Source organism: Cynara cardunculus (assembly GCF_001531365.2).
Source record: "Cynara cardunculus var. scolymus isolate 2C chromosome LG 1, CcrdV1, whole genome shotgun sequence".
Taxonomy (NCBI): Eukaryota; Viridiplantae; Streptophyta; class Magnoliopsida; order Asterales; family Asteraceae; genus Cynara; species Cynara cardunculus.
The window spans coordinates 2,545,535-2,572,783 of NC_037528.1; the positions used below are offsets into that span (position 1 = coordinate 2,545,535).

Genomic DNA, 27,249 nt, shown 5'->3' on the forward strand with positions numbered 1-27,249 from the left:
CTAAATATCTCAAAAACGGGATATAAGAAATAAGATGTATGTAAACACTTTCTCTACTTCGAGCAGAAATACAGTTTTCATAAGAACCCCAACTTATGTGTATTATTTATCTTAAAAAATAATTTATCATCGACAAAAGTCATTGCTCTCACTTATCTTATCGGGTAACAGTTCTCGGCCATCAAAACGAATTGTCGATAAACATGTGAACACTTACCGAGTAAGATTCTCGATCCTTACTATACTCTTAACGGGTATGATTATTAATCCTTTTATTCATCCAATAAAACAAGTAACACTGAATAAACGTACGATAAACACACCAAATTTTGTTTATTTTAATCTGGTTCGATCTACGATTGTTTTAATATACATTGCATCCGAAAAGTAGAAGTAGATTAAATGGATCCCAAGAATCTACAGTGTGAGACCCAAATATATATATATATATATATATATATATATATATATATATATATATATATATATATATGCGCAAATATGGAAACCAGGAGATCTTTTCAACAAACTGCCCACTGTTTTTACTTTGAATACAACAACCACCAGTTTTTAGAGAAGTGATGAAATATGTATAATAATAAAAAGTAAAGGGGTTGTATATATAAATTAATTTCTCCAACACTTTTCCTTGAAACTCTAAGTTAAAAAGTCAATAAAGAAAAACAAGGGGCCAAAATGTAAATACTGAGTTCCTATATATACCAACCACACTTCCATCCATCCATCCTCAAACCAACACAATTACTTAAAATCATTCAAGTTTCTTATCAGATTCAAATGGACGCTGTGCAATCGTGGGTCTCAGAGCACAAGCTCGCTAGCATTGGTAATTTATAACTCTCATCTCTATCTTTTTATCTGTTAACTGAATCGAGATCGGCTGAATTATCTGATTAGATGATATTAACTGCATCTTGATCAGTTATAATCACTAATCCTCTGAGCTACTGGTCCCACTCTGTTGTTAGTTTGTAAAAATGATTTCGGCATAAAATCATATGACTAAATGTTGATGTTTTTATAATGTGAGTGTAGGAACAATATGGGCAACAGCAGTTGGAGCATCAATGGCTTACACAGGTGCTAAGAGAGCTCCATTTAAGCCAAGCCTTAGGCTCATTCATGCCAGGTTTTATTTCTATTTACATTTAATTTTCTAAAGAGTCATTTTTCAGAGTTATACTTCATAGTTATTTTAAGAGTTTAAGTCTGAAGTAATATCGTACTTTTGATGATCATTCATATCTGTAAGATAAGTTCCTGACATGATTTAATTTTTTTAAATTAAATACACAGGATCAAACCTAATAATATATATATATATATATGTATATATATATATGTATATTAATTTTCAGGACAATGTTTAATACAAAGTAATAATGGAAATAAGCCATTTATATTTATGTAGTTGTTATATTAATTTTAATATATTTGTGTATGCCATTTAATTATAGGATGCATGCACAAGCCTTGACATTGGCGGTGTTATCCGGTGCGGCGCTGTACCACCATTATGAAAAGCGTGGGGATGATCATAACCATCAGAAGTAGAGACTTAAGGTCCAATTTGCTCAAGGAATAGGCGATGGCCTTTAATCCAACGAATGGGATGATGGTTCCTCGGTCGCAAGTCTACTACTATGGTTTCTAGAATAATGTAGTGAATTATCTCTCCCTCCCTCGCTTGTAAATTATTAATTAATATTACAATTATATAATTAATGGAAATGTTATTCCTTAAAGAATATGGTATTTATTACTTTTTTTCTCAAATTAAATTTACCCGTTTAACATTTTTATTTTGTGAACGATGTACGGTGAGTAATGGGTCGTTATGTTTATATGATATATCAGTATGTCAAGAACTTTGAATTTTACTCTGTAAAAAGCATAATAAAGACCAATATTTTTATCTAATAAATAAGGAATAAGATTTTAACCTGCTAAACACTTAATTTGACGTTTGGTTCATGAAATATTTTTGGATGAAATGTAATCTGTTAAACGAATTTGATTTTGAAGGTTTTAGAATGAAATGTTGTCAGGTTTGACCACTTGTTTGGTTAGCAGACATTTGAATGAAATCTATTAAGAAATTGGGATCTGTCTGTTTGGTGTACAAAATGTCATTTTAGAATTTAAATAAAATATTGGTAAATGAACAAAATGTCTTTTTTTTTTTGGAAATTCTAATTTTTCTAAAACTACAAATACTTTAATAAAATAATTATTTAATATATAAAACAATATAAAATACACAACCCAAATATAATCATAAGCCAAACGACGTTACTAAATGGACGGTGGTTTAGATCGGTGTTGGTCCGTAATGGTTCAGATGGAGGTGGTCAGTGGTGGTTCAGATAGGTGGTGGTTGTTTAAATCGCTAGTGGTCGCCCGACGGTGATTCAGATTGATGGTAGTCGTCGGTGGTTGACAGTGATATAAATCGATGGTGGTTCAGGTGATGATGATCGGATGTGGTTCAGATCGACGATGGATCAGATCGGTGATGGTCAATGGTGGTTTAGATTGGCGGTGCTTCAGATCGGTAGTAGTTGGCGGTGGTTCAGATCGATGGTGGTCTTTGGTGGTTCAGATGGCGATGGTCGACAGTAGTTCAAATTGGTGGTGGTCCATTGTGGTTCAGATGGCGGTCATCGGCGGTGGTTAAGATTAACAATGAATCAAATCAGTGGTGGCTCAGATCAACAATGTCGATGGTTGTTTAGATCGATAGTAGTCGGCGGTGGTTTAGATCAGTGGTGGTCGATGGTGGCGGTCGACGATGGTTCGGATCGGTGGTGGTCGATGGTTGCGGTAGACGATGGTTCATATTGGTGGTGGTCGATGGTGGCGGTCGACGATGGTTTAGATCGGTGGTCGTCGGTGGTGGCGGTCGGCGGTGGTTCAGATCGGTGGTCGTCGGTGGTAGTTCAGACCGGTGGTAGTTGGTGGTGGCGGTGGTTCAGATCGGCGGTAGTCGGTGGTGGTGGTCCGTGGTGATTCAGATCGATAGTGGTCGAAAGTGGTTGACAATGGTCATATTGAGTTTTATGAGATTATAATATATTAGGTTAAAGACATTTGGTATAATGAAGATTTCATTCCATCAAAATATCATGTAGTTGCTAAGAAATATTAAATTCATTTATTTGTGAAATTTATAGAATTTTGAAGATCTCTTTCATTAAAAATAATGAACCAAACGAGATAATGAAATTTAGTCAATGAAATTCAACATTAGAATTCCATCAGATTTCTCCAGAATCTGCGAACCAAACGCCACCTTACGGGGAAAAAACACTTACCAATAATTTATTTAATAGTCGAGAATCCGAAAATGTTACATGATAAGATAAATTATAATGATATTTTTATCAGCAAATACTTACCTGGTAGCGTTTGGTAAAAGATCCGTGATTAAAAACAAAATATATGAAATGATATGTCAAATTAAATATTTAATTCATTTTCTCCAAGAAAAATCCAATACAGTACAACTTGTATTGAAATGGGCTTATAATATCTTTTGGCCCAATTAAATTGTAATACGGTACGATCGGTCATCGGTGTCATAGTTGTGGGCCTAAGATTCATAGGCTTCATTTCATATTTTCATTTAATATATTTTGATTAATAAATGAATAATTAGTTGATTTTGAAATTATTGATAAAATGGTTGTTAAATTATTTTATAATATTAATTACGTGAAAAATGATGGAATTTAAGGGACCGTTTATCAAGTCAATAAAATTCAACACTATCACTTACTTACCGGGTAAGATTTTAGTCAACAAAAACTGTATCATATACAATAATTTGTCCAGTAGGCGCTAACTGTGATAAGAGTCTTCGTCCTCGCTTACTGAGTAAGACTATGGGTCTTTGCCACGCTCTTACCTCGTGTATCCCTCTTACCAGGTAAGATTCATTGTCCGTATCATATTCTTCCAGTAAGGTAATTTGACTTCATAAATGCTTATCCAGGCAAATATCAGGTAAACGACCGTTACATTAATTGATATGATGTAAATTGATGACCTACTTATAAGGGGGAAAAGTACGGAATAGAAAGAATTGAATGTTTATTTCATTAACAGAAAATAAAAATCATCGTCTTATTTTTACATTAAATCGGAATTACGAGAAATTTCGTTATATTTACATTTTGCCCTTTTGGTTGAAAGCTTAGAGAAACGTTTTATGTTGATCCATATATTTTTTGCTTACTATTTAAATTTGATAAATATTTAATATATTTTAAAAAATGATTATAAAACTATTTATTAAAACAATGTTCTGATTTTTATTAAATTAAACACTTTAACATGTTATAAAAATAATAGACTTTTAAACAGTTCAAACCAATTTATACGTTGCTGTAATAATATATTTTTATATTAAAGTTTGTGAATTTAATTAACAAATAAGATAAAGATAAATTCATCTTTTGTAAAGAATTTTTCTGTTAATAAAAATTAGTGCAATTATAAGTCTGTAAACTCAAAGTGTAATCTGGATGTTGATTTTGAGAATATTAAAAAAAAAAATCTCATCCGGATCTTCTATCTGTTTCTAAACGTCATATACATTGCTTGTTGGTGTTACAATCAACATCACACGTAAATCCATCATGATGCACCATACATTATTAAACAAAACGAATCTCGAAGTTACTCTAATCATTAGGAATTGTTTGAAGTTGACAGGCTGTACTTAAATGATAATATTTTAAAAAACAGGGACTGATTATGAAAATTCTGAAAAGTTCAGGGAGTAATTAAGGACGTGCTTTTGCTTACCACATGTTTGCTGTGATAAGGCTGGGATGTCTTTTTCCACTTCCTTTTAATCTCTTTTAGGTTTCTCTAACCACTCCATTGACATGGACCCACCCCTACCTTTCATAGTATTTGACAATTTTACCCTCCACCAACTATTATTCCATTTGCCCCTCTTCAAACCCTTATTTGAAAATAATGGTACATAATATTTACTACTTATGATTTCCATTTGTTACCATATTCATGTTAAATGAATATCCGAAAAGGGCATTTACGTCAAAACGCATACAACGGAAACGAACTCTTTCGGGTAACGATATTTTAGCCAAAATAAGCAATATTTACTAAAAAAAACGCTATTTTTTTAGAATCTATTAAAAATTGTAGTGATCAGTATTCGAAGACATAGTTTTATATTTACGTTTTATTATTTATTAAATATGTCGATGCTTTGGATGGTAAAACAAATAAATCTCATCGATTACAACCTCAACACCTAAAGTGGTACCATAATACATAACTTTACTTGAAAATGCATTTAAAAAAATGGTACAAATAAATAGAATCCATGTAAATGGATTTTGGAGACCAGAAGAGTCAAGGGTGATGCCTGATTAGTTTGAGTTTGTACTCCAAAAATCAAAAGTGACTGGAGGTTACAAGTTTAAATACAAGGAGGAATAAAAATCATCTTGTGGCTACAGAGGTTCAAATGCAGTGACTCCGGGCTACCCGCAAAACAGATGGTTAGTCGGCTTGCATAGCAGATTGGATATCCAAGTTAATAAAATAAAGTCAAGGGTAGTTTCATAATTTCCAATTTTATAAAATTATCCTAAAAATAAAAATAATATGGAACAAAGTAGGAAAAAATATAGCAAAAAATGGGTACCTTAACCATAAGGGTGGCGCCTGATTGGTTTGAGCTTGGCTTCAGAGATCAAAAGTATCAGGAGGTCACATGTTCAAATCCGATGAATAATAAAAATCCCTTTGTGGCCACGAATGTTCAAATGCGGTGACTTCGGGCTATCTGCAAATCAGATGATCGTCCTGAAATTAGTTAGCTCGTATAGCGGGTTGGATATGAGGTTAATAAAAAAAAAATGGTTACCTTTTATGAAGCATTATATTTCCAATAGGCAAAATTTATTAATTTTAATGTAATATTTAATTAATATATGCTTATAACGGAAGCAATTTTATAATTGCTTCCTTTTGTAGATTCTTTCGTAGTATATAACTTCAAAAAGCAACCTTCAACACACCATCTCTTAAACAATACTTCATGTCTGCTTCTTCGTTTCATCTCCATTCATTCTATTAAGTTGTGATCTTCGATTCTTCCGAGGTTTTCGTTTTCGTGATCGTTTGGAGTACGTACGCTTGTTTTGGGAAAAGATTAACGGAAATGGATTGCTCGGTATGTAGCACGATGCCGTATAATTTGAGGCCTCCACGAAACACCATATGTGTAGCTTGTTATGAAGGTGCCAAAAGTATTATCGCCATGACAAATAAGATCGATGATCATAAGGTTTCCGGGAAATTTTCGGGCGAAACTTCCGTACCCGGTTCTTCGAAGGTAATAATTTATGAATTAATTGGTTTTAGTCATTAATTTTAATCAACGTATACATGAGTTGTCTTAATTATCTTCAATTGATCATGCAACTAAAATTCTCATGATTGGCTAATAATCGTTATGATAACCACAAGGGTGGTGTCTGATTGGTTTGAGCTTGGCTCCAAAGGTTAAAAGTACCAGGAGGTCTCGAGTTCAAATCCAAGGAGGAATAAAAATCCTCTTGTGACCACATAGATTCAAATGCGGTGACTCCGGACTATCTGCAAAGCAGGTGGTCGGCTCGCATGACAGATTGGATATCCACGTTAATAAAAAAAAATCATGATTGGCTAATAATCGTTATGATCAAATGATCAAATTTGACTAAAAAGTCAAAACAAGCCTTCTTCTTCTTCTTCAATTTTCTGCAACTATTAGGGTTTTCGGATTACGAGCATCATCCATGGTTATTCTTTCATTCGATGAACGATCGAAAGTTGACCAAAAAAGTCAAATGAAGTTGGTGATGAGAATTAAAGAAAATCTTGAAAAAATTTCAGGGTTTTTTGAGTTCTTTGAAATGGTTGAAGGAGATGAAGAAAATGGAAGAAGAAAGTAATCAGAAATTGGGATTTTTAAGTGGATTTATAGATGCATTCAGAGATCAGATTCATACAGACATTCTTATCAAGCCTGGTAATGATGCTGCCTCCATACCTGCACATAGAGCTTTACTGGTACTACTCTCTTCCTATATATGTATCTTTTTTAATTAAGTAGGTGTTTGGGATTGCTTATAAAAACAACTTATTGATTTATTCCGGTGTGGCATCGGTAATAAACATTTTTTTAGTGTTTGGTAAACAACTTATATCGGTGTCAAACCAGTAATAAAAAGTTTTTGAAAAAGTTAAACTTTTCTGACTTATAATAAACTGATAAGTGTTTTTGTAGAAAAAACATAAGTTGTTTCAAATAAGCAATCCTAAACACTCTTAAAATTTTAAAATTTTTAAATATTTAAAATATTAATTTAAAAATGATTTAGTTATAAATAGTGTCAAGTAGTTGGATTGAAGATATGAGATAACACTTTTTAATTGAGTTAAACAGGTAGAAAGTAAATATAATAACTAATATTTAAATAGAAAAAAGGAAACCCAAATATATTTGAGATGAAGCGTGGTATTTGTGTAATGCAGCGAGATATATCTTAATTTTAATATTTTATTTTATTCTGTATCTCAGTCGATGTTCTAGTATAGTCTTATGTGATTTTGAAAAAACAATGATGTTTTTATTTTTGAATAAAATATAAATTTGAAGATATCATAAAAATTTGACAAAAATATATCGATGTTAGTATCAAATTAACTATTTAAAATTTCTGTTTTTGTGTAATTTTTTATTTTTTTATTATATTTTAATTTAGGTTCAATAACGAAGTAATTTATATTTGGTTCAATAATATAATTTTCTTATGAAGATAATAATTATAATTTTGATAGAATTCGAGTATTATCATAATTATATTTTAGATTTTTTATATTTTAAAATGAGATGTTTATCCTCTATTTGATTATGTTTATCCGCAGTTAGTTACACGAATTCAAACATGGAGCTTTAATAAGTTGTACTTATATATAATTTACTTGTAATCTTGAATTTTAAGTAATATACATCAATATATAGTACTTCATATATAAAAAATGATTTCTAAAAGTTTTTTTCAAATGCTTTATAATACAGTATAAGATAATTCCTTTTGTTTTAGGCTTTGGGCATTGCAATGTGATTTGTGTTTCGGGCTAAAAAAATGTGTGCTAATGGGCCCAAAAAGGCCCAAATAACTTTGGAAGGGTAATATCATTTAATTGCAAGTATAACATCAAGCAACCGATTCGACAAAATTTCCGTTCGAAAATGTACTTATCTTTTATTTCATAATCTTTTTTGCGATCAGGCAACGAGGTCGAACATATTCAAAAACATGTTGGACTCAGATGGATGCAAAGCCGCACCAAATGACATGATTACCCTCCCTGAACTGAATCATGAAGAAGTTGAATCACTGTTAGAATTCCTATATAGTGGTGACTTGTGCAAAGAAAAGCTCGATAAACATCTGTATTCATTATCCATCGCAGCAGACAAGTACGAAATCACATTCTTACAGAAGTTCTGTGAGAATCGAATGCTTGAAATCCTCAACGCAAGTAATGCGCTCGACATTCTAGAGATTTCAGACACTACTTGTAACCGCAGCTTGAAGGATACTGCATTGAGTTTTGTTGTTAAGAACATGGAGGATATAGTTTTCGCAACTAGATTTGATGTGTTTGCACTCAAGAACCCGCATTTGACCGTTCAGATTACAAGGGCGTCGTTTATGGATATCAAAAATAGAAGGAATGACGTTTGAGCTACAAAAGGAGACCGACAAACTATTTTACGTATTTATAAAAGAAAAACTGTCGTTTATTTTTCTTTGTTTTATCATGGAAATACCATAGTATATATATACTTCAGTTGTATATTTACAAGAATATTATTTTGTAAAACAAAAGTAATTGAAACACCAACAAGACATAATTAAAAATTCATATTTGATGAAAAAAAAGTAATCATAATTTTTTACGTGATTTAATAATTTTAATAAATATTGTTGAAAATAATCAGTACAATATTGATAAATCTATACTATATTATAAACATTTGACAAAAACTCTTAAAAATCATTTTCTATACACGAATTACTGTTTGTTGATGCATATTACTTATAATTCAAGAATACACGTAAATTGTGCGTAAATACAACTTATTAAAACTTCATTGAGTCTTAACAGAATACTTAATTATTATCTTTATAAAAAATTATATTATTAAACATTAATTAAATTACTTTGTTACTAAACCTAAATTAAACTATAATAAAAAATTGAATTAAAAAAATTACAAAAAAAAAAAAACAATAACTTTTAAATATTTCATTCGATTTTAATATCGATATTTCCCCCCAAAATTTTTATGATTATTTTGAATTTATATTTTATTCAAAAATAAAAATATTATTGTTTTCTCAAAATCATATAAAATCGTATTATATCCATATAAAAAAAGAATAAAACAAAATATTGAATTCAAGATATGTCTCAATACATTGCACGAGTAACTTTCTAGTATAATTATACAAATACTTAAAAGAAAAAGATGCAAGTAACTTTCTCACTTATCTTGGGCCTTCATTTCAATTCTTTGCCTTTTAATAGTTTAAAAGCCCATACGGCCCAGCCCGATTAACATCGGTTCGAGTCTTTAATTTTGTTATAATATCTATTATTTATTATTATTAATTCTTAAATCAATTGATGGAGTAATTCAATAAAAAATGACCATGATTAGAATTTATGTATTTCTTGATAAATTATCATAAACAAACCAAAAGGTGTAGATATTACATAACATGGTATTGCGGTTAGCTCGATCCCGAAAATGATTTGGATCCCCACATATTTACTAAAAGAATCCAGATCAATAATGATTTGGATCCCCACATATTATCAAAAGAATCCACAAAAATGTAACCCGTACAAAGAAAGACTATGTATGTCACCTGTATTCATTTGGATTCATTAAGGTTGCTAATCATGAGAAATTGCACCACATATGCCACTCTGCCCTGACTATATATATATATATATATGCATGTGTGTATACGTGTTTAAACGAGTGTATGTGCATAGACAATGTAGTTTAGAAGCTTTTTTAATATCTAAATCCGAAAGGGTACATTTGTTTATGAACATAGGGAAATTAATTCAACCAAACCTAGCTATCTAAGCTAGAAGCTTTTTTAATAGCCGTGACGGGTCCAGACCAGCTGCTTGCGCGCACCTCAATTGATCTCATGGCTCTTTAAAGTTAATAGTCAATCAATACCTCTTATAACTTATAGGAAGCAAACCCAATATCTTAGTGTTAACCTATTCAAATGATGACTAGGTTAACTAATTCCAAGCTTATTAATTGATAGGGTTTTGGGGTTCTATATATTGCTTGAAATTTGAATACCGTTGGATCTTCCAGGTTTTTGCAAGCTAAAGAAAAGAACAAGATTCAGGAAATTAGTGCAAACTTAACCAGATGATTCATGATCTCATGAGTCTTGATGATCATTGTTTTGACTCCAGTTTTCGATTGCATGCAAGATTGCTTGTTTCACCATTTGAACATCTATGGTTTCTCCATTTTCTTGACGCTGCAAAAACCAGTCTTTCTCAGTTCAATGCGAACATATACGAACACAATCATATATATATAGACGGAGGTTCAAACGAGAACACCTTTATTTTACGAGAACAATAATCGGAGATATGATGCACTTAAAGGACAATAATTGGAGGAATCAATTAGCTTGAAACTCCATAGTTGAAACTTATCAAGAAGTACTGTAATTAAAGATTCAAGTTCATGCATAAAAAATCGACCGAACTTGCATGCATTCATTCATTAATCCTTAAGATGTTAATTTTTTTGATTTGTATCTTGTTAGAACCAAAAGGGTATAATCATAATTAGCAATATACATACATACATACATACATACATACATACATATATATATATATCTATATATATATATATATAGATTTACCTCAACTCCAAGTGCTTCTAGCTGAAAGCTGCCTGTACAAGAAACTCTAGCTTCCAACACATTAAGACCCAGTTCTTCAAAAACCTTCCATACAAAAACTAGTAGACCTGGACAGCTCCTTTCTGAGTACAGATTTACTTGTATACCCTTTTCTAGGGCTTCAACGGTTACCTGCAACACAATCATTCATTCATTAAGCAGACTTTGAATCTTAATGACACTTGGGTTTAATTAATTATTAGGTTCCCAGGTCTTAACCAAAAAGAAGAAAAAAATAAACAAGTAATTAAATATTAGGTTTCATTTTTTACCTACTTTGTTCTTCCATTTCGAATCTTTATTTTAGGGGTCATTCTCATAGAATATTGATAGGGACAAACCGATTGAAAACCATTAACTAATAAAATATATGTATATATATGATATTATATATATATACACACACACACAAACATGGTGTATGTACATACCATCGGCCACGAATTCTGGTAGCTTGAAGTACTTTGTCCACTTGCTATGTCTTGATTCAGTATTTGTACTTTGTGTTTGAGCTCTTGAATGTACTTGGATGCATCTCGAATGATCGATGAATCATTATTCTGCAACAATTATTTGTAAAAACTCATAACTAATTAATATACAAGAAATTCAGGTTATAATGATTTATTGTTCCATGGATAAAGTAATTAAGACCTATAAGTTATAGGGTTTTAACAAAAAGAATCCAACTTCAGGGTATAACTAATCAGGACTGAATGGATTCAGATCATATATATATATATATATATATATATATATAGAGAGAGAGAGAGAGAGAGAGAGAGAGAGAGATGAATGAAGAAGAATTGATCAAAATTTAACAGGGAAAACAAAGGAAATCTTTCAAGAAGTTAACTTGTTTTGCAGATGATTGAAGAAGAAGAAATTAAGCCAATGAAATGAATCAATCAGAGAATTACTGCATGAGAGTTTGTGATAGAACGAAGAAGCTGCAGCTTCTCATGCAGTGTGGCTTTCTTGTGCTCCCTTGACACCATGTTCAGTTGTTGCTTCTTAACTATTTCACCTCTCTCTCTCTCTCTAGATCTCTCTCTCCCTCTCTCTCTCTCTCTCTCTCTCTCTCTCTTGTTTCCTCCTTTGGATATGAATCTGCAGACCTCTGAAGCTTATAAAGAGAGGATGAGCTCTCAAATCAATGATCCTCTAGCAGCTTGTTTGCTACTGATCAGTCCTCAACACACATGACACTCTAATTATGCTCTCTTTCTTTGAACAAAAATACCAAATACCCCCTCACCTTATCTATTAATTACTCTTCTAATTCTTACAACTTCTATACACTAATTCTTCAAATTAATACCAAGAGGTCCCAGCTTTAAATCAAAAAAAATAAAAATCCTCTTGTGGCCACGTAGGTTCAAATGCGGTCAGGGACGGACCTAGAAATTTGTTCAAACGGTGACACCATTTGACTGTAAGGAAAAAATATAGAGAAAAGATTTCAAACGGTGACACCATTTGACTATAAGAAAAAACTATAGAGAAAAGATTTTAAATGGTGACACCATTTGACTATAAGAAATAAATATACGGAATTTTTTTCAATCGGTGGTACCATTTGACTAAGAAAATGACGCTAACATGATTCGAATATATATGGGTCTAGGGTGGAATAAAAACATTGCAAACCAACTCTATCAAATAAAACTTGTTTTCACTATAGTTTCAAAATACATACGATGACACACAACAGATTAATACGGTTGCACTTTTCACGAACCTAAAATTTTTTACTCTTTGACAGAGGAATAATACGGTGGCACGTGCCACCGTAACCACCAAAGTAGGTTCATCCCTGAATGCGGTAACTCCGGACTATCTGCAGGGATTAGTTGGCTCGCATAGTGGGTTGGATATCCAGGTTAATCAAAAAATAATAATAATTCAACGCTTGTTTATATTGAAATTCCAAGAAACATACAAAAATGATGAACCATCAAGCTTAATTTGCTTGTTTAGCTACTCCTCTTTTGAACTAAATTTGTATTTGAATGTGTCATTAATTGAAGAATGAAAGATCCGTTTTTTAAACCTTTTTGAAGAACGATACGGTATAAAATGTATATATTCATAAAGACGCATTACTTCAATTGCATCAACGTTAGGATATTAAAGAGGACCACGACACTAACGTGACAAATTGTTTCTTGACCTCTTTATCAAAATCGACAGTTCAATATACGTCGTTTAATACATGGTCAAGAAATCAGCTCAAGATATGACAATATCCTCACTGCTAAATTACGATATTAGTTTGTGGGCATGAAGCATTTTGAAATATGATAACTGACGTTTGAAATATTTTCGTTTAAGTTTATTAACATCACAATCATTTCGAATAAGAGGATCGTTTTGTTTTACATTATTATCATTTAATTATTTCCCATATATATATATATATATATATATATTAGTTTAATTAAATAATAATAGTTGGTTGATAATTAAAATTACAGAAAGGAGTAGGAAAGGGCAAATTAGTAAAAGGGAAGGATATGGGAGACTAGACAATGGTAACACGAGAGCACTGACGAAGAAGAATCATAAGCTCGTGATTTTTGTTTGGAATTGAAGGGTAAAAAGTATATCATATTTTTGCAACTACAATCAAATATTAAATAAAATATATTTGTAATTTGAAAATTTAATTATCGTAAATACATTCGAAGCCATAATTTATGCTCTCAAATATACACAATATTACCTTGGTACAATAAATTTTTTATAAGTAATATTTTTTAGGGTTAAATGCATGAAATAGCAACCTACTTTCATAAAATTTCTTATTATAGCATTCTACTTTTGTTTTTCTTTATTACAACAATGTACTTTCAAATTATTTTTTATTAAGACATTGTACTTTAAAAAATCTACCCATAATAGCAATGGGTAACCTGTTACCTTTTAAACTGGTTAACCCTTTGACTTTTTTGCTTGTGTGGCTTTAATGAGGTGATGTGGATGCCACATCATTTTGATGACTTAACTAAAATTAAAATAAAAACTTATTTCAAATTATTATTAGTGATTTTCATTTTTCATTGCTATGATCTAAAAAAAATTAATTTTTTTTACTTTTTCATATTAAGTTGCATTCAAATTAAATATTTTTAGAGTAAAATATTTATTAAATAAATATAAAACATTATTTTCGAGATATATTTTGTTTGTAAAAAAAATAAATTTTCATATTTTATGTTGTTCAAATAAATACACGTCTTTTAAATCTCTCTTTAAAATATTAACGAAATAAATTATTATCTACAATTTTTTAATATTGTTATATTAATAAATAATTCAAAAAAAGTCTAATTAATTTAATATATTTATACATCAAGTAAATTTTTTTTTAAAATATAATAATATTTTTGGTAAAAAATGAACAATTCTTATTTTCTTTTTTTCAAAAAACACATATTTTAAAAAAAAAATGTTATCGGGATAAGTTGTGTTCTACTAGTTTTATTGATATTGGTATATTAATGAACAATTTAGAATTTTTTAATTCATTTAATACATTTATTAAATAACATGTAAAATATCTAAATATTAAAATTAAAAATACAATGTTTGATAAGAACTAGTAGATGCTATAATAAAATAATTTTGAAAGTACAATGATGTAATAAGAAAGTCACATCACTATAGTACATGTGGACAACCTACATGGACAATGAGGTGACATGAAAACCTGTATAATGGGTAAATTAAAATAAAAAGGTTACCCAATACTATAATGGGTAAATTTTTTAAAGTACAATGTCCTAATAAAAAATAGTTTGAAAGTACATTGTTGTAATAAGAAAAACTGAAAGTACAATGCTATAATAAAGAAATTTATGAAAGTAAATTGCTATTTTGTGCATTTTGCCCTATTTTTTAACATACAAATAAATAAATAAATAAATATATATATATATATATATATATATATTATAATTTAAGTGTAATGAGATTAATTTGTTTGATCAATGTAATCTAGATAAATATTGAACAAGTAAGGGTGGTGTAGAGTGCACATTTGTTTGAGTTTATTTCGATTTAAAGTATACCGTTATTTAGGGATGAAGCCCCTAAACGGGGAGTCCGGGGGAAGAGCCCCTGGTACTCTGGTAGCAAGGTCCAAGGGGTGGCAACCCCTAGCGGGGTCCAAGGGGCAGAGCACTGTTTTCTAAACTCGAATTTGTGATTTTGAATCCTGTTTTTTAAATCCGGTTTGGTGGTTCTGAAACTGCCGTTTGACGGCTTTCGAATTCTTTTTGATATTGGTCATTTGATTTTCGAGGGTACAGATAGATTCATAACATCGTTTCTCTGTTCGAATTATTGAATTTTATCCGAATTGAAGTTTTGATTGTACGTACCATCGAAATATTTCAATCTAAAAGTGAATCACAACTTTCAGTAATCCAAGCAATCAAAACACCCAGAAATTCTAATATATAAATTAACGATGTACTTATATATGTATTATTAGAAAATTGATAGATTAACTGTGTAATGCATATTTAAACATATTTTTTAATTTCACTGTGCATAAATATTGTATTTTTCATATTAAAATTCATTAAATTATAAAACTCTTCCAAGTAGTTATAAAAACTCTAGTTTTCATCACTTCATCAATTTTGAAAAGTACAACATACACTCTTCATATGGTTTGTATTTGTAACGGTTTTTGTATCTTATTCGGTCTAATTCATTAACAACCATTAAGTTTCTACAGGTAAGTGGTTTCCAGTGTCGTTCATGTGAGGGTATTTTGATCAAAATCACCAATTTATCCAAAAGAAACAGATCCAGAAGCCCTAATTAATATACGAAAACTCTAGTTATTCTTGCCTTTTGTTGTTGTGATTGTCAGTGTCTACAACTAAGAACAATCAGTAATCCAAAACATCAACTGAGAGAACCTTAGAATTTGAAACATTTGGACTTTAAACATATGGGTCTTATTGTTTTGATAAGACCAAAGAACGGAAGCAAGGTTTAGGGGGAAATGGATTGTAACGATCCCTTTCCACTTAAAAGAGTTCATAGGCTCACAGATCTTACTTTTCATCGATATAAAACGAACGATGACAAATAGGTTTGTGTTGACAACAATGGAAACCATCCTTTTATTTGAGGCATTGTATTATAAATTATCAACAATATACTGGTATAATATGTCGACCATTTGAATATGGTATTTTAGAATTTTTAAATAATATAAATCATAGACGCATGCGCAATGGTCGAATATACGGATATACAGACAAAAAAGATAACGAAATTTCGAACATATCATCCATAAAACCATTATGTGGATCCAGACACGACTTGCATATATCATTTATTCATTCTTATAAAATATTGTGCTTTAGTTGGTAACATCGATAATTTTTATATGCTTCATTTATGAGGTTTAACCATTTCACATCACGAAAAATGACACCTATTAGAAAATTAACTCATGAATTTTGAATATCGATCATCATCGATTTTGCAAATGCACTTTTTCATATACATACATACATACATACATACATACACACACACACACACACACACACACACATATATATATATATATATATATATATATGGATGTTTAAATGAGAACACTTCCATTTTACGAGAACACGAGAACATCATTATTACATGTGATAATACGCGTGAGAATACCTTGTGATGTGCAGACGACGTGTTCTACGACTTAGGTCACGCCAAAGGTTGTATGCGTCTATGATTTAGCATCGCATGTGATGGTTTTGATGGATTATAGTATCATATCAACAACACATTTATCATACGTGATAATACTTGTGAGGGGGCTTAGTGGTGTAAGGGCGACTTGTCCCGCAACCAAGATCACATCAAAAATCGCCCGCGTATCTGATTTAGTATCACATGTGTATCATATGTGATGAAATAATAATATCACATGTGCTATAGTAAAAAGGTGTTATCGCATTCCCATAAAATGAAGCTCTTCTCATTTGAACATTTCCATATATATATATATATATATATATATAGAGAGAGAGAGAGAGAGAGAGAGAGAGAGAGAGATAGTTTGTTTCAAATACAACACATCGCGTTTGTACAACTAATGCAACCCAATAAATTGAGATATTTATGGAAATGATGAAAGTTCATTTATTATGATTTGAATATTTATGAAAGATGAATATGGTTTATTAATTATGATCAATCATTTATATTAGGAATCAATCAAATCTTCTATGAAATAACATATTAATCAAATGAAATGGACGATTGAGATTGGGTTGTATTGGTTACACAAATGTCAAGAATTGTATAATAACCAACCTATATATATATATATAATCTTAAATAAACATCTGACAAGTCTTGCAATTCAATTATTCATTATTTTAGTTTTTAAATTTACTACATGTAATGTTCTATCTTATCATGTTTTTATGTTTTTCATCTGGGAAACAAATAATATTTTTGTCATTTATTATGAAATAGAAAAAAATATTTTTCTTAATAATGTTCCATTTAATTTATTTTTGGACTTATTTAATAATTGTTAGAATTATTTTGAATTTAATTATTATTATTAAATAAATAAATAAAAAGATAAAATCATGAGGTCATAATATGTAGTGAGATATGGAAGGGTCCAAAGGGTTCTCACGGGGAATTTGGAGTCTCCGCTTCTCTCTCCCTCAAAACAGCCGTCAATCTTTTGTCATCACGTGCCATCCCACGCTCATTTCAAAATTATTTTATTTTTATTTTTCTTTTTCTTTTTTCTTTTTCTGATAATTAAATTACATTTTGGTCCTCATTGTTAAATTTGGTATCTTTTTCAAATTATTTTACAGTTTTGGTCAGTGTAGGAATAACTCATTACCTTCTGGGTGGAATTGTCACAACATGGGCGATACCGTTGTTTGCAAGGTGTTTAAAAGACTTGGTTTTGGAAACATTTCTGTTTTAGTTTTAAAACATTTCTAGTTGGTTACCAGTAGTTTGTTTTGTCAAAAAAAATATAAGTAGCCAATTTTTAACAGTTCAATAGTTTATTTATCACAAAAAAAGTATTTATTAACTTAATCATTCAAAATGAGAAAGTTTATTACAAAATAAAATGTTTATAAAAAATAGTTAAACAACTTAATCATTTAAAATGAAAAACTTGAATGATTTTTATATTCAAAAAAATAGTTCAAAGATTTAATCATTCAAAATAAAATAATTTGTTGGGTTTTTATGACCCAAAATAAAGTTAATTATACACACGCGTTTGTTAAATGCACCCCTATATATTAAAACAAGGAATGTTATGTGTATGATTTTTATATCAAAATCAAGTTAAATCATACAAAATTTATTACACACACACACACACACACACATATATATATATATATATATTATAAACTGTTAAAAAAACTCAAATATAATTAATTTCATATTTCTATATTAATTTTAATTTATTGATATCGAGGACGAGGATTAAAAATTGAAGATTGAGCAACATTTAAAAAAAATTGAGGATATTGTAGAATGTAGGAAAACTTTTGGAAAATTCGTTGGTTTTTTAGAACGTCGAGGATGGGGACTTTCGGTGCATTTGTGAGCCTTTTTAATCTCGATTATTTTTCATTTTCTTAAAGATGTATGAGAAATGAGTCATATGGTGTCTTTTATATATATATATATATAGAGGCAATTGGAGTTACTTTTTGAAAACAGAAAAGATATTTTACAATTATTAATTTACGGTTTATAAATTAATTTTAATTTAAATGTATAAAAGTATTTGAAAAATAATCTAAACAATAATATAATGAGATAATCAAAAATTAAACTTATTATGACAAATACAAAAAACATGAATAAAAATTCACAAGAAAAGAAAAAATAAAACAACATTAATTAATATATTTTATAATAATTATCTTTTTCTAATCAATTTCTAATCTTAACAAAATAAATGGTTAAAAAACCAATAATCAGAAAAGAAATGTAAATAAGATCCCAGGTTCTTGTTCAAGTATCTAAGGGGTCGTTTATTAAACACTTATTTGGTAAGTATTGACTGGATAAATTTTCTCATCGGATGAACATGAGAATGATGGAGAGTCTTACCCGGTAAGTGAGGATGACGACTCTTACCCAGTAAATTGTTGCATTCGATATAAAATCTTACGCATCAAAATAAATCATAGTGTTGACTTCTATTGATAAACACTTACCGGGTAAACAATTGGGTAACGACCCCTAAGTTCTTATAAAAACCTATGTCTCACAGGAGAGATCTTATAAAAACTCCGAAATGAATCTTTACAAAAACCTCCATTATAGTTGTACGAGTCCATTTAGCCTGCCCCATTAAAATCTTCTTCGACCTCATATACATCAACATTAGAAATATCTTTCTACATCTTCAATATACGATTTAACTTGATTTTTACTTACGTAGGGTTGCATATAGAACCATAGGGTTGAGTTCTGCTGAAAACGAGAGTTAGGGTGAGAAACATAAGAAAGAATCTTTAGTCTTAGATACACATCAGTATGAGATGCACCAGATCAATCCTCGTATCAACCACGATTTATGGTTGAGTTTGAGATTAAAAATAATCAAAGGTATGATCTCTTTTTGCATTTCTCACTTTAACTCTCCTTCTTACACAATCATTTCACTTAAAACCAAATATCTACCTCCTTTTCCATGCAAAAATCATCTTTTTTAAGGTAATTACAAAATGATTTTTTTTTTGGCATTTTCCATTTTTTGTTCTTATTTTCATTTATTTATGACCACGAAAATTAAAGATCTAAAAATCAAATTTAGCAAGTTAGACAATTTTATTTGATATATCGTCCACGTCTATCAATGTTTTGTGTCAGAACAACAATAATGAACACAAATCCAAGGACCATCCTGAAATGTTTATCAGGTAAACGTTTATTAGTAAGAGACATCATCTTTAATTATCTTATCGTGTAAATTTTTTTCCACCAAAATGGGTTGCAAGTACGGCTGTAAATGAACCGAACGTTCAGCGAATCGTTCGTGAACCGAACGTTCAGCAAACCGTTCGGCGAGAAGTTCGTTTATTTAATAAATGAACGAACATGAACAATTTTTTTTGTTCGTTTAGTTAAACGAACGAACATGAACAAGAGTTTCGTTCGTTCATTTATGTTCATGAACGTTCGTTTACGTTCGTTTATATTCGTACGTTTTATGTTCGTTTATATATCAAATTTAATATATAATCTTTTATTTATTTACTTTGAATTCAAATAATATTTATTTATGTTTGTTTACTCCGTTCGTTTATGTTCGTTTGTTTACGTTCGTTTAGCATGTTAACGAACAAACATAAACGAACACGAACATGCCTGATTTCTAATCGAACGAACATGAACACAAAGACTTTCGTTCGTTCACCGTTCGTGTTCGTTTGTTTGTTCGGTTAAGTTAAACGAACGAACATGAACAAGCTACCGTTCATGTTCGTTTACAGCCCTAGTTGTAAGCCTTTACTGGGTAAGAGTCTTTTATTTTATTTACCCAGTAAAACTCTCAAACTTTATTATGCCTCTTGATTAATATGGTAAGTAATATCGATAATCACTTACTCGGTAAGTATTAGGTAAACAAACCTCCTGAGCTTGAATTGAGTTTCATGGATAAAATACCTGTATATGAAACATATTAATTATTTTAAGTTAAGTTGAAGGTTACAGTTGAACCTATTCACGTACAATCGGGTGGTGGGGCAAACCTTATTGAGGATGATGAGTCCCTAAAGGTAGGAACTTGTAATATTCTATGTAAATCCTACGTTGTCAATGAACAAGGATGTTATGAATTTAAAGAGTTGTGACAACTCGTCTCACATATATAGATAATTAGAGCATTTCTAACAGATTTTTCAAAAATGAAAAAAATTAAAAATTTGGCCATCTTGGATATTTTTTTGCTCCAACAGATTCTCAAAAATGGAGAAAGTATAAGAGACTGTAAAAATCTTCAGACATGGAGAACACTTAAAAAATGATTACAATGAGAGAAAAATATTATTTAATATATTTCCACTAATAAGGAATTTATGAAAATAAGTATTCAGGGAGAAAAATAACATTTTATTAGATAAAAAGAACATTTTAATAATACAAATATACATTCAACGTTGAATGTATTTTTGTTTATGAGATTTTGAAGTTTGATTCTTATTTTTAAAAAAATTATATAAAATCCGTTAGAAATGCTCTTAGATTCATAAGTTTCTTAAACACTGAAAAATATTACCATCAAAACTTTCCCAAGAACGTAAAATACTATAAACCCTTTAATAAAATAGATAAAAATGTTAATGTAATTTTATATATTTTTATTGTGCATTTAGATAAAATTACCAGTCAACAATATATTAGGCTTCCATATCCATATCCAGTAGATTACTTTAAAATTATTCGACTTACATAACAGGTTAGATATTCAGGTTAATAAAAAAAGATATTTTTCGTTCATTACTCACCAATAAACTCTTGACATGTTAATATTTTATTTAATTCATTTTTCTATTATATCTTTTTTATAAAACGATGATATTTCAATAGCCGGTTGATGGACAAAAATGAAATATAAGTTTTGAAAACATGTAATTTATATTCATTCCAACTTTCTAAATATTTTATTCAAATCATAAAAGTATGTTCATATGTTACAACATTCTTAATTTTTTTTTTAATTAAAAATGGATTATAATTCATCTATCATTTATTAATCATATTGAAATATATTAACTATTTATGAAATTCAAAAAAAAAAACACTATAAGTTTTTACATGTCATAAATTTTTACTTATGACATATTTGTTTTTTCAAAATTACTTCTTAATGCCTTTGAAATTCATTTAGACGTTTGGGTATTAAGAGCGTTTGTTTTACTTCTAAAATAAGAGTTTAAAAACTGTAAATGTCCTATGAAATTTTAAGTAGTAAACATACCTCTTTATACCTCTTAATCTTAGTCTGCCCTCTATCAAATGATTCATATTTTGGGGGTTGGAAAATATTTGTTAGCAAAAAATATTTATCTTTTGTACTTTTGTAAAAAAAAAAAAAAAACTATTTATCTTGTATATAGTTGCACTAGTTTGGTCGATTCAGATTTCAGACTTCAGATATAAAAACAAACAATGTTACTGATTCAGATTTCAAACTTCAAGATCACCTCTTATGAATCAGAAGTGAAATCAAACTTCAAACTTTAACACCTCTTAAGAAACAAACATTATCTTATTTTACCACCTACAGTAACCAACCGTTACCCTACAACAATATTAAGAAAACAATAATTTGGGTCTATAAATTGCTTCACTTAGTGTCGTACATCTGTTCATTTGACTTTGACTCGTAGTGAATTATTCACCTCTAACTTTCATCATTATGTCCTTACTCATTACATTTTCTTTATTTGAAATCATACAAAAAACGCATTTAATGATTTGTCTTCTTTGTTGCTAGACTTTGTAATTTACTGAACAAAACATATATGCATGTATTATGTGTTTCATATACTAAATATGTACACATCCAGCTTGAAAATAAACAATCGAGATCTCATGCATGAAATCTCCATGATGAGAGTCAACACTTGTTAACCATGTCATAATCAAGCTCAGAGATATCAGTTGGCACACACCTTCACTAACTTGTACCAACCAAACTTATATCAATTGCAAAAAGCCACGATGTCACTACTTATATATGTCATGGTACTTAACCCCGCACTCGTGACCAAAAAAGCTTCTTTTACGTAAAACAATAAACACATGTAGCATGCTTAACACTCCAAACACAGACATATAATATGCACATAAAATGATCGTATAATACTTGTAAAAAATACATTTGTGTGTATTCCGTTTTGGGAAAGCATTATGAGATATCACCTTGACTATAGTATAGGGTAGCTTGTCCTTGTTTGCAATAGTACATGCATAATAAGAGTGTGATTTATTTGTGTAACATTTGTACTAATTAAGCTGGATATTATATATTGATCCAATCATCATTACGTCCAGTAATAGAATCACGTGTGACTTGGAGTTCAGTAACGCTTTAGTGAGCTGAAAACTCGTTTGGCCTTACATCGACTTGTGAATGTGACTTAACATGCGAGTCCTAGCTCGTGTTCGTCAGATCGTATAAGTTCACTTAGTGGTCCAATGCTCGCCCTTTCAATCACCTATGTGATCTGTTCATGCGACTTGAAGTCACAGGTAAAACACATAGGTTTGTCAGTGTGTATACAACAACCATTCTTGACCAATCCAGCATCGTTTTTTCTTAGAGTGATTCACAGTAACATGTTTATCTACTTGAAATGTAAATTTCATGTTCGATTCATAACCTTAGGGCCTTCATTATGACGCTAAACTATCATACAACACCTCATGTTACAGAATGAGCATATAAACATGAGTTTTGGCATCAAACCCTTACCTTAACTTGTGCTAACCTTTGGGTGTTACAATATATATTCTTTTGCCATCACTTACAATAAACTAAAAGAAGAGAATGACAAATAAGTCCACTCGACATCATCTTCATTCTTGGATCCTAAGCTTATATCAATGGTTATGGTAAAAAAAAAAACAATAAAAACCATGTATTTTTTTAAAAATTAAAATTATAGTGTCCATCACTACATTAATTATCCAATAATATAAATCAAATATATTCATCAAATAATAATTAAATGTATACATATATACACATATACATATTTATACATACACTACATATGTATATTAAATATAATAAAAAGAATTAATTGAGGTCGGATTAAGGGTGGATAATGCCATCCCTGATTTTGTCCCGATCCCACTTCAGATATGAAAATAAATTCTCATCCTTGTCCCGTTAAAATTTACATCTCTACTAAGAGATGATAAAATCAACTCGGATTCGAATTTTATCATCTACATATTCGCTTGTAACTATTAGAAGATTTACTTCAAGATTGTGGACGAATTCTATAGTCACGAGTATATCACCCATTTCCAAATTTAAAAAAAAAAATCAACTAAGAGACCATTTTGACTATTAACCTTTTTTATTCTCAGGTCAATGTGAGTATATGTGCTTGTCTTAATTATATGCAATCTTCCATATAGATAACAACAAAACTACCTAATTTTAATTAAAAACACTTCATCTCTCTTTCTCTTTCCATCCTTAGCATATTTTTGTCATTTTCTTATACCCAATTACTAAATAATTATAAATATTAAGATTTTATATTGAGATATGAGCTTCTTTGGCCGTCCACTGTATGATTTAGATCTTTAAAACCATCATCTGAACGCATGATTATGATTTGGAACAAAAAGGTAACATAAATATATGTATATGTGTATGCAACACATACATACATATATACATACATATATTTATATATATAATAAGTATCACGAGATGTTAATTTGAGTGATAATATATATATATATATATATATATGTGTGTATTATACGCATGACTGCACAAATGCATGGTTGTAAAGTTGGCGTTTATGGTAGCTACTATCTACCTATATGCTTTACCTCCTCCTTCATTTGCTTCCAATTGACATCAATTGTCTCCATTCCTCCCAGACAAATCACGTACATACCCACCCCTTCTTCCCCCTCCCTACCTCCATCTATTGATCGATCACATGTCTCCCTTAATCATTACAAAAATACAATTTGATCTCTCCATATAATTTCCTACATCTCTTGCCTACCTACCTAATTTCATTTTCTTCTTCAATTCCTACTTCCTACCTATATCTTCTACCACTATTAAATATCAACAATTTAAACATATATATAAGATCATAGCATATATGATTCTATTTGCATGTATATATATATATATATATATATATAATGTTTCTATAACGAATGGCAAACACAGTTTCTGGGATTTAGCATAGAAACAAGCCTAAATAATTAAGGAACAAAAGATAATTATATGCCATGAATTCAATACAAAGCTATGCTAGAGAGCAACTTGATTCACCATTCATATGGAAAACTAGTTACAGATTATATAAAAAGCCAAACGAAAATGTGGCATCATTGATGCACAGATAAACGAAAGTACAGTAATTATATTGGCAAAAACCTTATTCCCTCACTGATCTTCGAAGGATCAACGAGGGAAAGGCCAAAAACCAGTTCCCTTGTTGATCCCTCGCAGATGAGCGAAGGATTCCGTCTTTAATTTTCGTCACTGATGCCCAGTTTTCTAGTAGTGACACGCGTATATGCATTGAAGTAAGATGAAGCTGCTTATATATCTGATATGTGGTTGAACAGATAACTGTACACTACCCAGTAACATAATGTATGCCCAGAAGTTAATAACTTAATTTGGAGTTTTGAAAAAGAAATATTTTTAACTCTGACATGTTTTATACGTCGAGAATATATGTATTAATGAGTATAGTAATCTAGGTCCGTTATGTATATATGCGATCGCTAATCTCACCGTAACCAGAAGACCTGTGGATGAGTACAAGAGCCGAAAACTAACAAAGTTACTGACCATAATTCCTAAATCCTAACTTGTTGTTTCTCACTTTCTCTCTTTCTGATCGATTAGAAAAATTTCTTGTGACGAATATGGTGCAAATTCTGTGTTCTGACATGGCCCTTTTTGGAGTCTCTTGTGATTTTTATCTCATCCTTTCATGTAATACGATTCTGGACAAGGGAAGCGCCATCACATTCTTTAGAGGCCACCATTGATACATCACATCATTCTTTCCAAAAGTAACATTAACTCTCTGTAGCTAGCCCAATATTCATACATAAAATGCCCTCAAGGAAAACGCGTCTCGTGACATCCAAAATTATTGGTTGTAAAAGAAACGGGTTCAAACCCAAACCAACTTCTTAACATATTTACAGTTTATAGCAAGACACTTCGACACCAACTAATTAAGCTGTAATGGTGGATTCCAAAGTTATCGAGACTTCCAAATTCGGTATCGGTTATTTTGATTTATATTTGAAAGATGAGCAAATTAAGTGCTTACAAATTTTATAATTAAAAGCTTCTATCACAAATTTACACCAACCCAGTTCATTGGATCAACTCGTTTATTTGTATGTATATATTCGATTGTAAATCATCTCTTTACCAATAAGATGGAAATAGAGAAAATGAAGATCTGTATTGAACAATCTGGAAGACCTAAACCATATATAGTCCACACTTAACAATATTCTAAACAGACCCCCAAGTATTGGAACTAGAAAACAATAAATATTACCAAACTACCCCTCAATAATCTGTAATAATTAGGGATCAATACGCAACGTCAATAACCTTAAAAAAAATGAAGTCGACATCCAATAAAGCCGGACATAACCTAAAAATAAAACCCGTTTGTAATTGTAAACACAATTGGTAAATCCTAAAGTGATATGGGTTTGTTTATGGTATAGGATTCTTTGTTATGTGAATAAAAGGAAGTCACGTGAGGTACATTTGGGGAAAGTACATTCACATGTGTCAAACAAACTTAATTCAAGCATAAAGTTAGGAGACAAGACAAGAATGAGTTGATCGTATGTCTCTCTCTCTCTCTCTCAAGTGGTTCATATGATCCAATTTTAAAAGTCACCGATTAAAACTATATATTCTGTTATAATTGGATCGGACTGGACCCAAAAGTTTAATATAACGATATCCAAATTACATTGATGGGTTGTTGTATTGGCAGTTGACGGATGCATTACTGACGGATAGGTCCGTGGTAATACTTTAAAAAGCCGTAACAGATTATCATCGGTAATGTGTCTCTGCTTCGGTAAGTAGTCTATCCTATGGAATACCAAAGACGGTTTCTAGTAGTGTATGGATAATTAGATTATCTATTTGTGAGCATGTAGAGATAATTTGTTCAAAATATTATATGTATCCAATCAGATGAAATAAATAACCAATAATAATATCCAATTAACGAAAATATCATTATTCCAATGATACCTAAATGGCCAGATTACCTTTCAAAAAGTGAAGGTTGATTTTACCTTTGGAGATAAAATACGGGACCAAATAAGTTGGTCCAAGGAACAAGATTTTACTTTTGGAAATCAAAGTGTGACAGACACCCGAGTC

The 27,249-nt window shown here is 30.3% G+C and overlaps 3 protein-coding genes across 3 annotated transcripts; 2 read left to right on the forward strand and 1 right to left on the reverse strand.

Moving 5' to 3' along the window:
- Window positions 1-2,476: 2,476 nt before the first annotated feature.
- Window positions 2,477-2,975, forward strand: LOC112519896. The gene is made up of 2 exons (XM_025128214.1): window positions 2,477-2,575; window positions 2,757-2,975. Exons 1-2 carry the CDS (start codon window positions 2,477-2,479, stop codon window positions 2,973-2,975), a joined length of 318 nt encoding a protein of 105 aa, XP_024983982.1.
- Window positions 2,976-6,132: 3,157 nt separating this feature from the next.
- LOC112499640 (BTB/POZ domain-containing protein At3g56230) lies at window positions 6,133-8,823 on the forward strand. Its single transcript, XM_025102954.1, has 3 exons — window positions 6,133-6,397; window positions 6,940-7,116; window positions 8,343-8,823. Exons 1-3 carry the CDS (start codon window positions 6,224-6,226, stop codon window positions 8,799-8,801), a joined length of 810 nt encoding a protein of 269 aa, XP_024958722.1. The 5' UTR covers window positions 6,133-6,223; the 3' UTR covers window positions 8,802-8,823.
- Window positions 8,824-10,370: 1,547 nt separating this feature from the next.
- Window positions 10,371-12,180, reverse strand: LOC112499840. The gene is made up of 4 exons (XM_025103118.1): window positions 11,993-12,180; window positions 11,504-11,632; window positions 11,034-11,204; window positions 10,371-10,637 (listed from the first exon to the last, which is right to left on the reverse strand). Exons 1-4 carry the CDS (start codon window positions 12,068-12,070, stop codon window positions 10,536-10,538), a joined length of 480 nt encoding a protein of 159 aa, XP_024958886.1. The 5' UTR covers window positions 12,071-12,180; the 3' UTR covers window positions 10,371-10,535.
- Window positions 12,181-27,249: the final 15,069 nt, after the last annotated feature.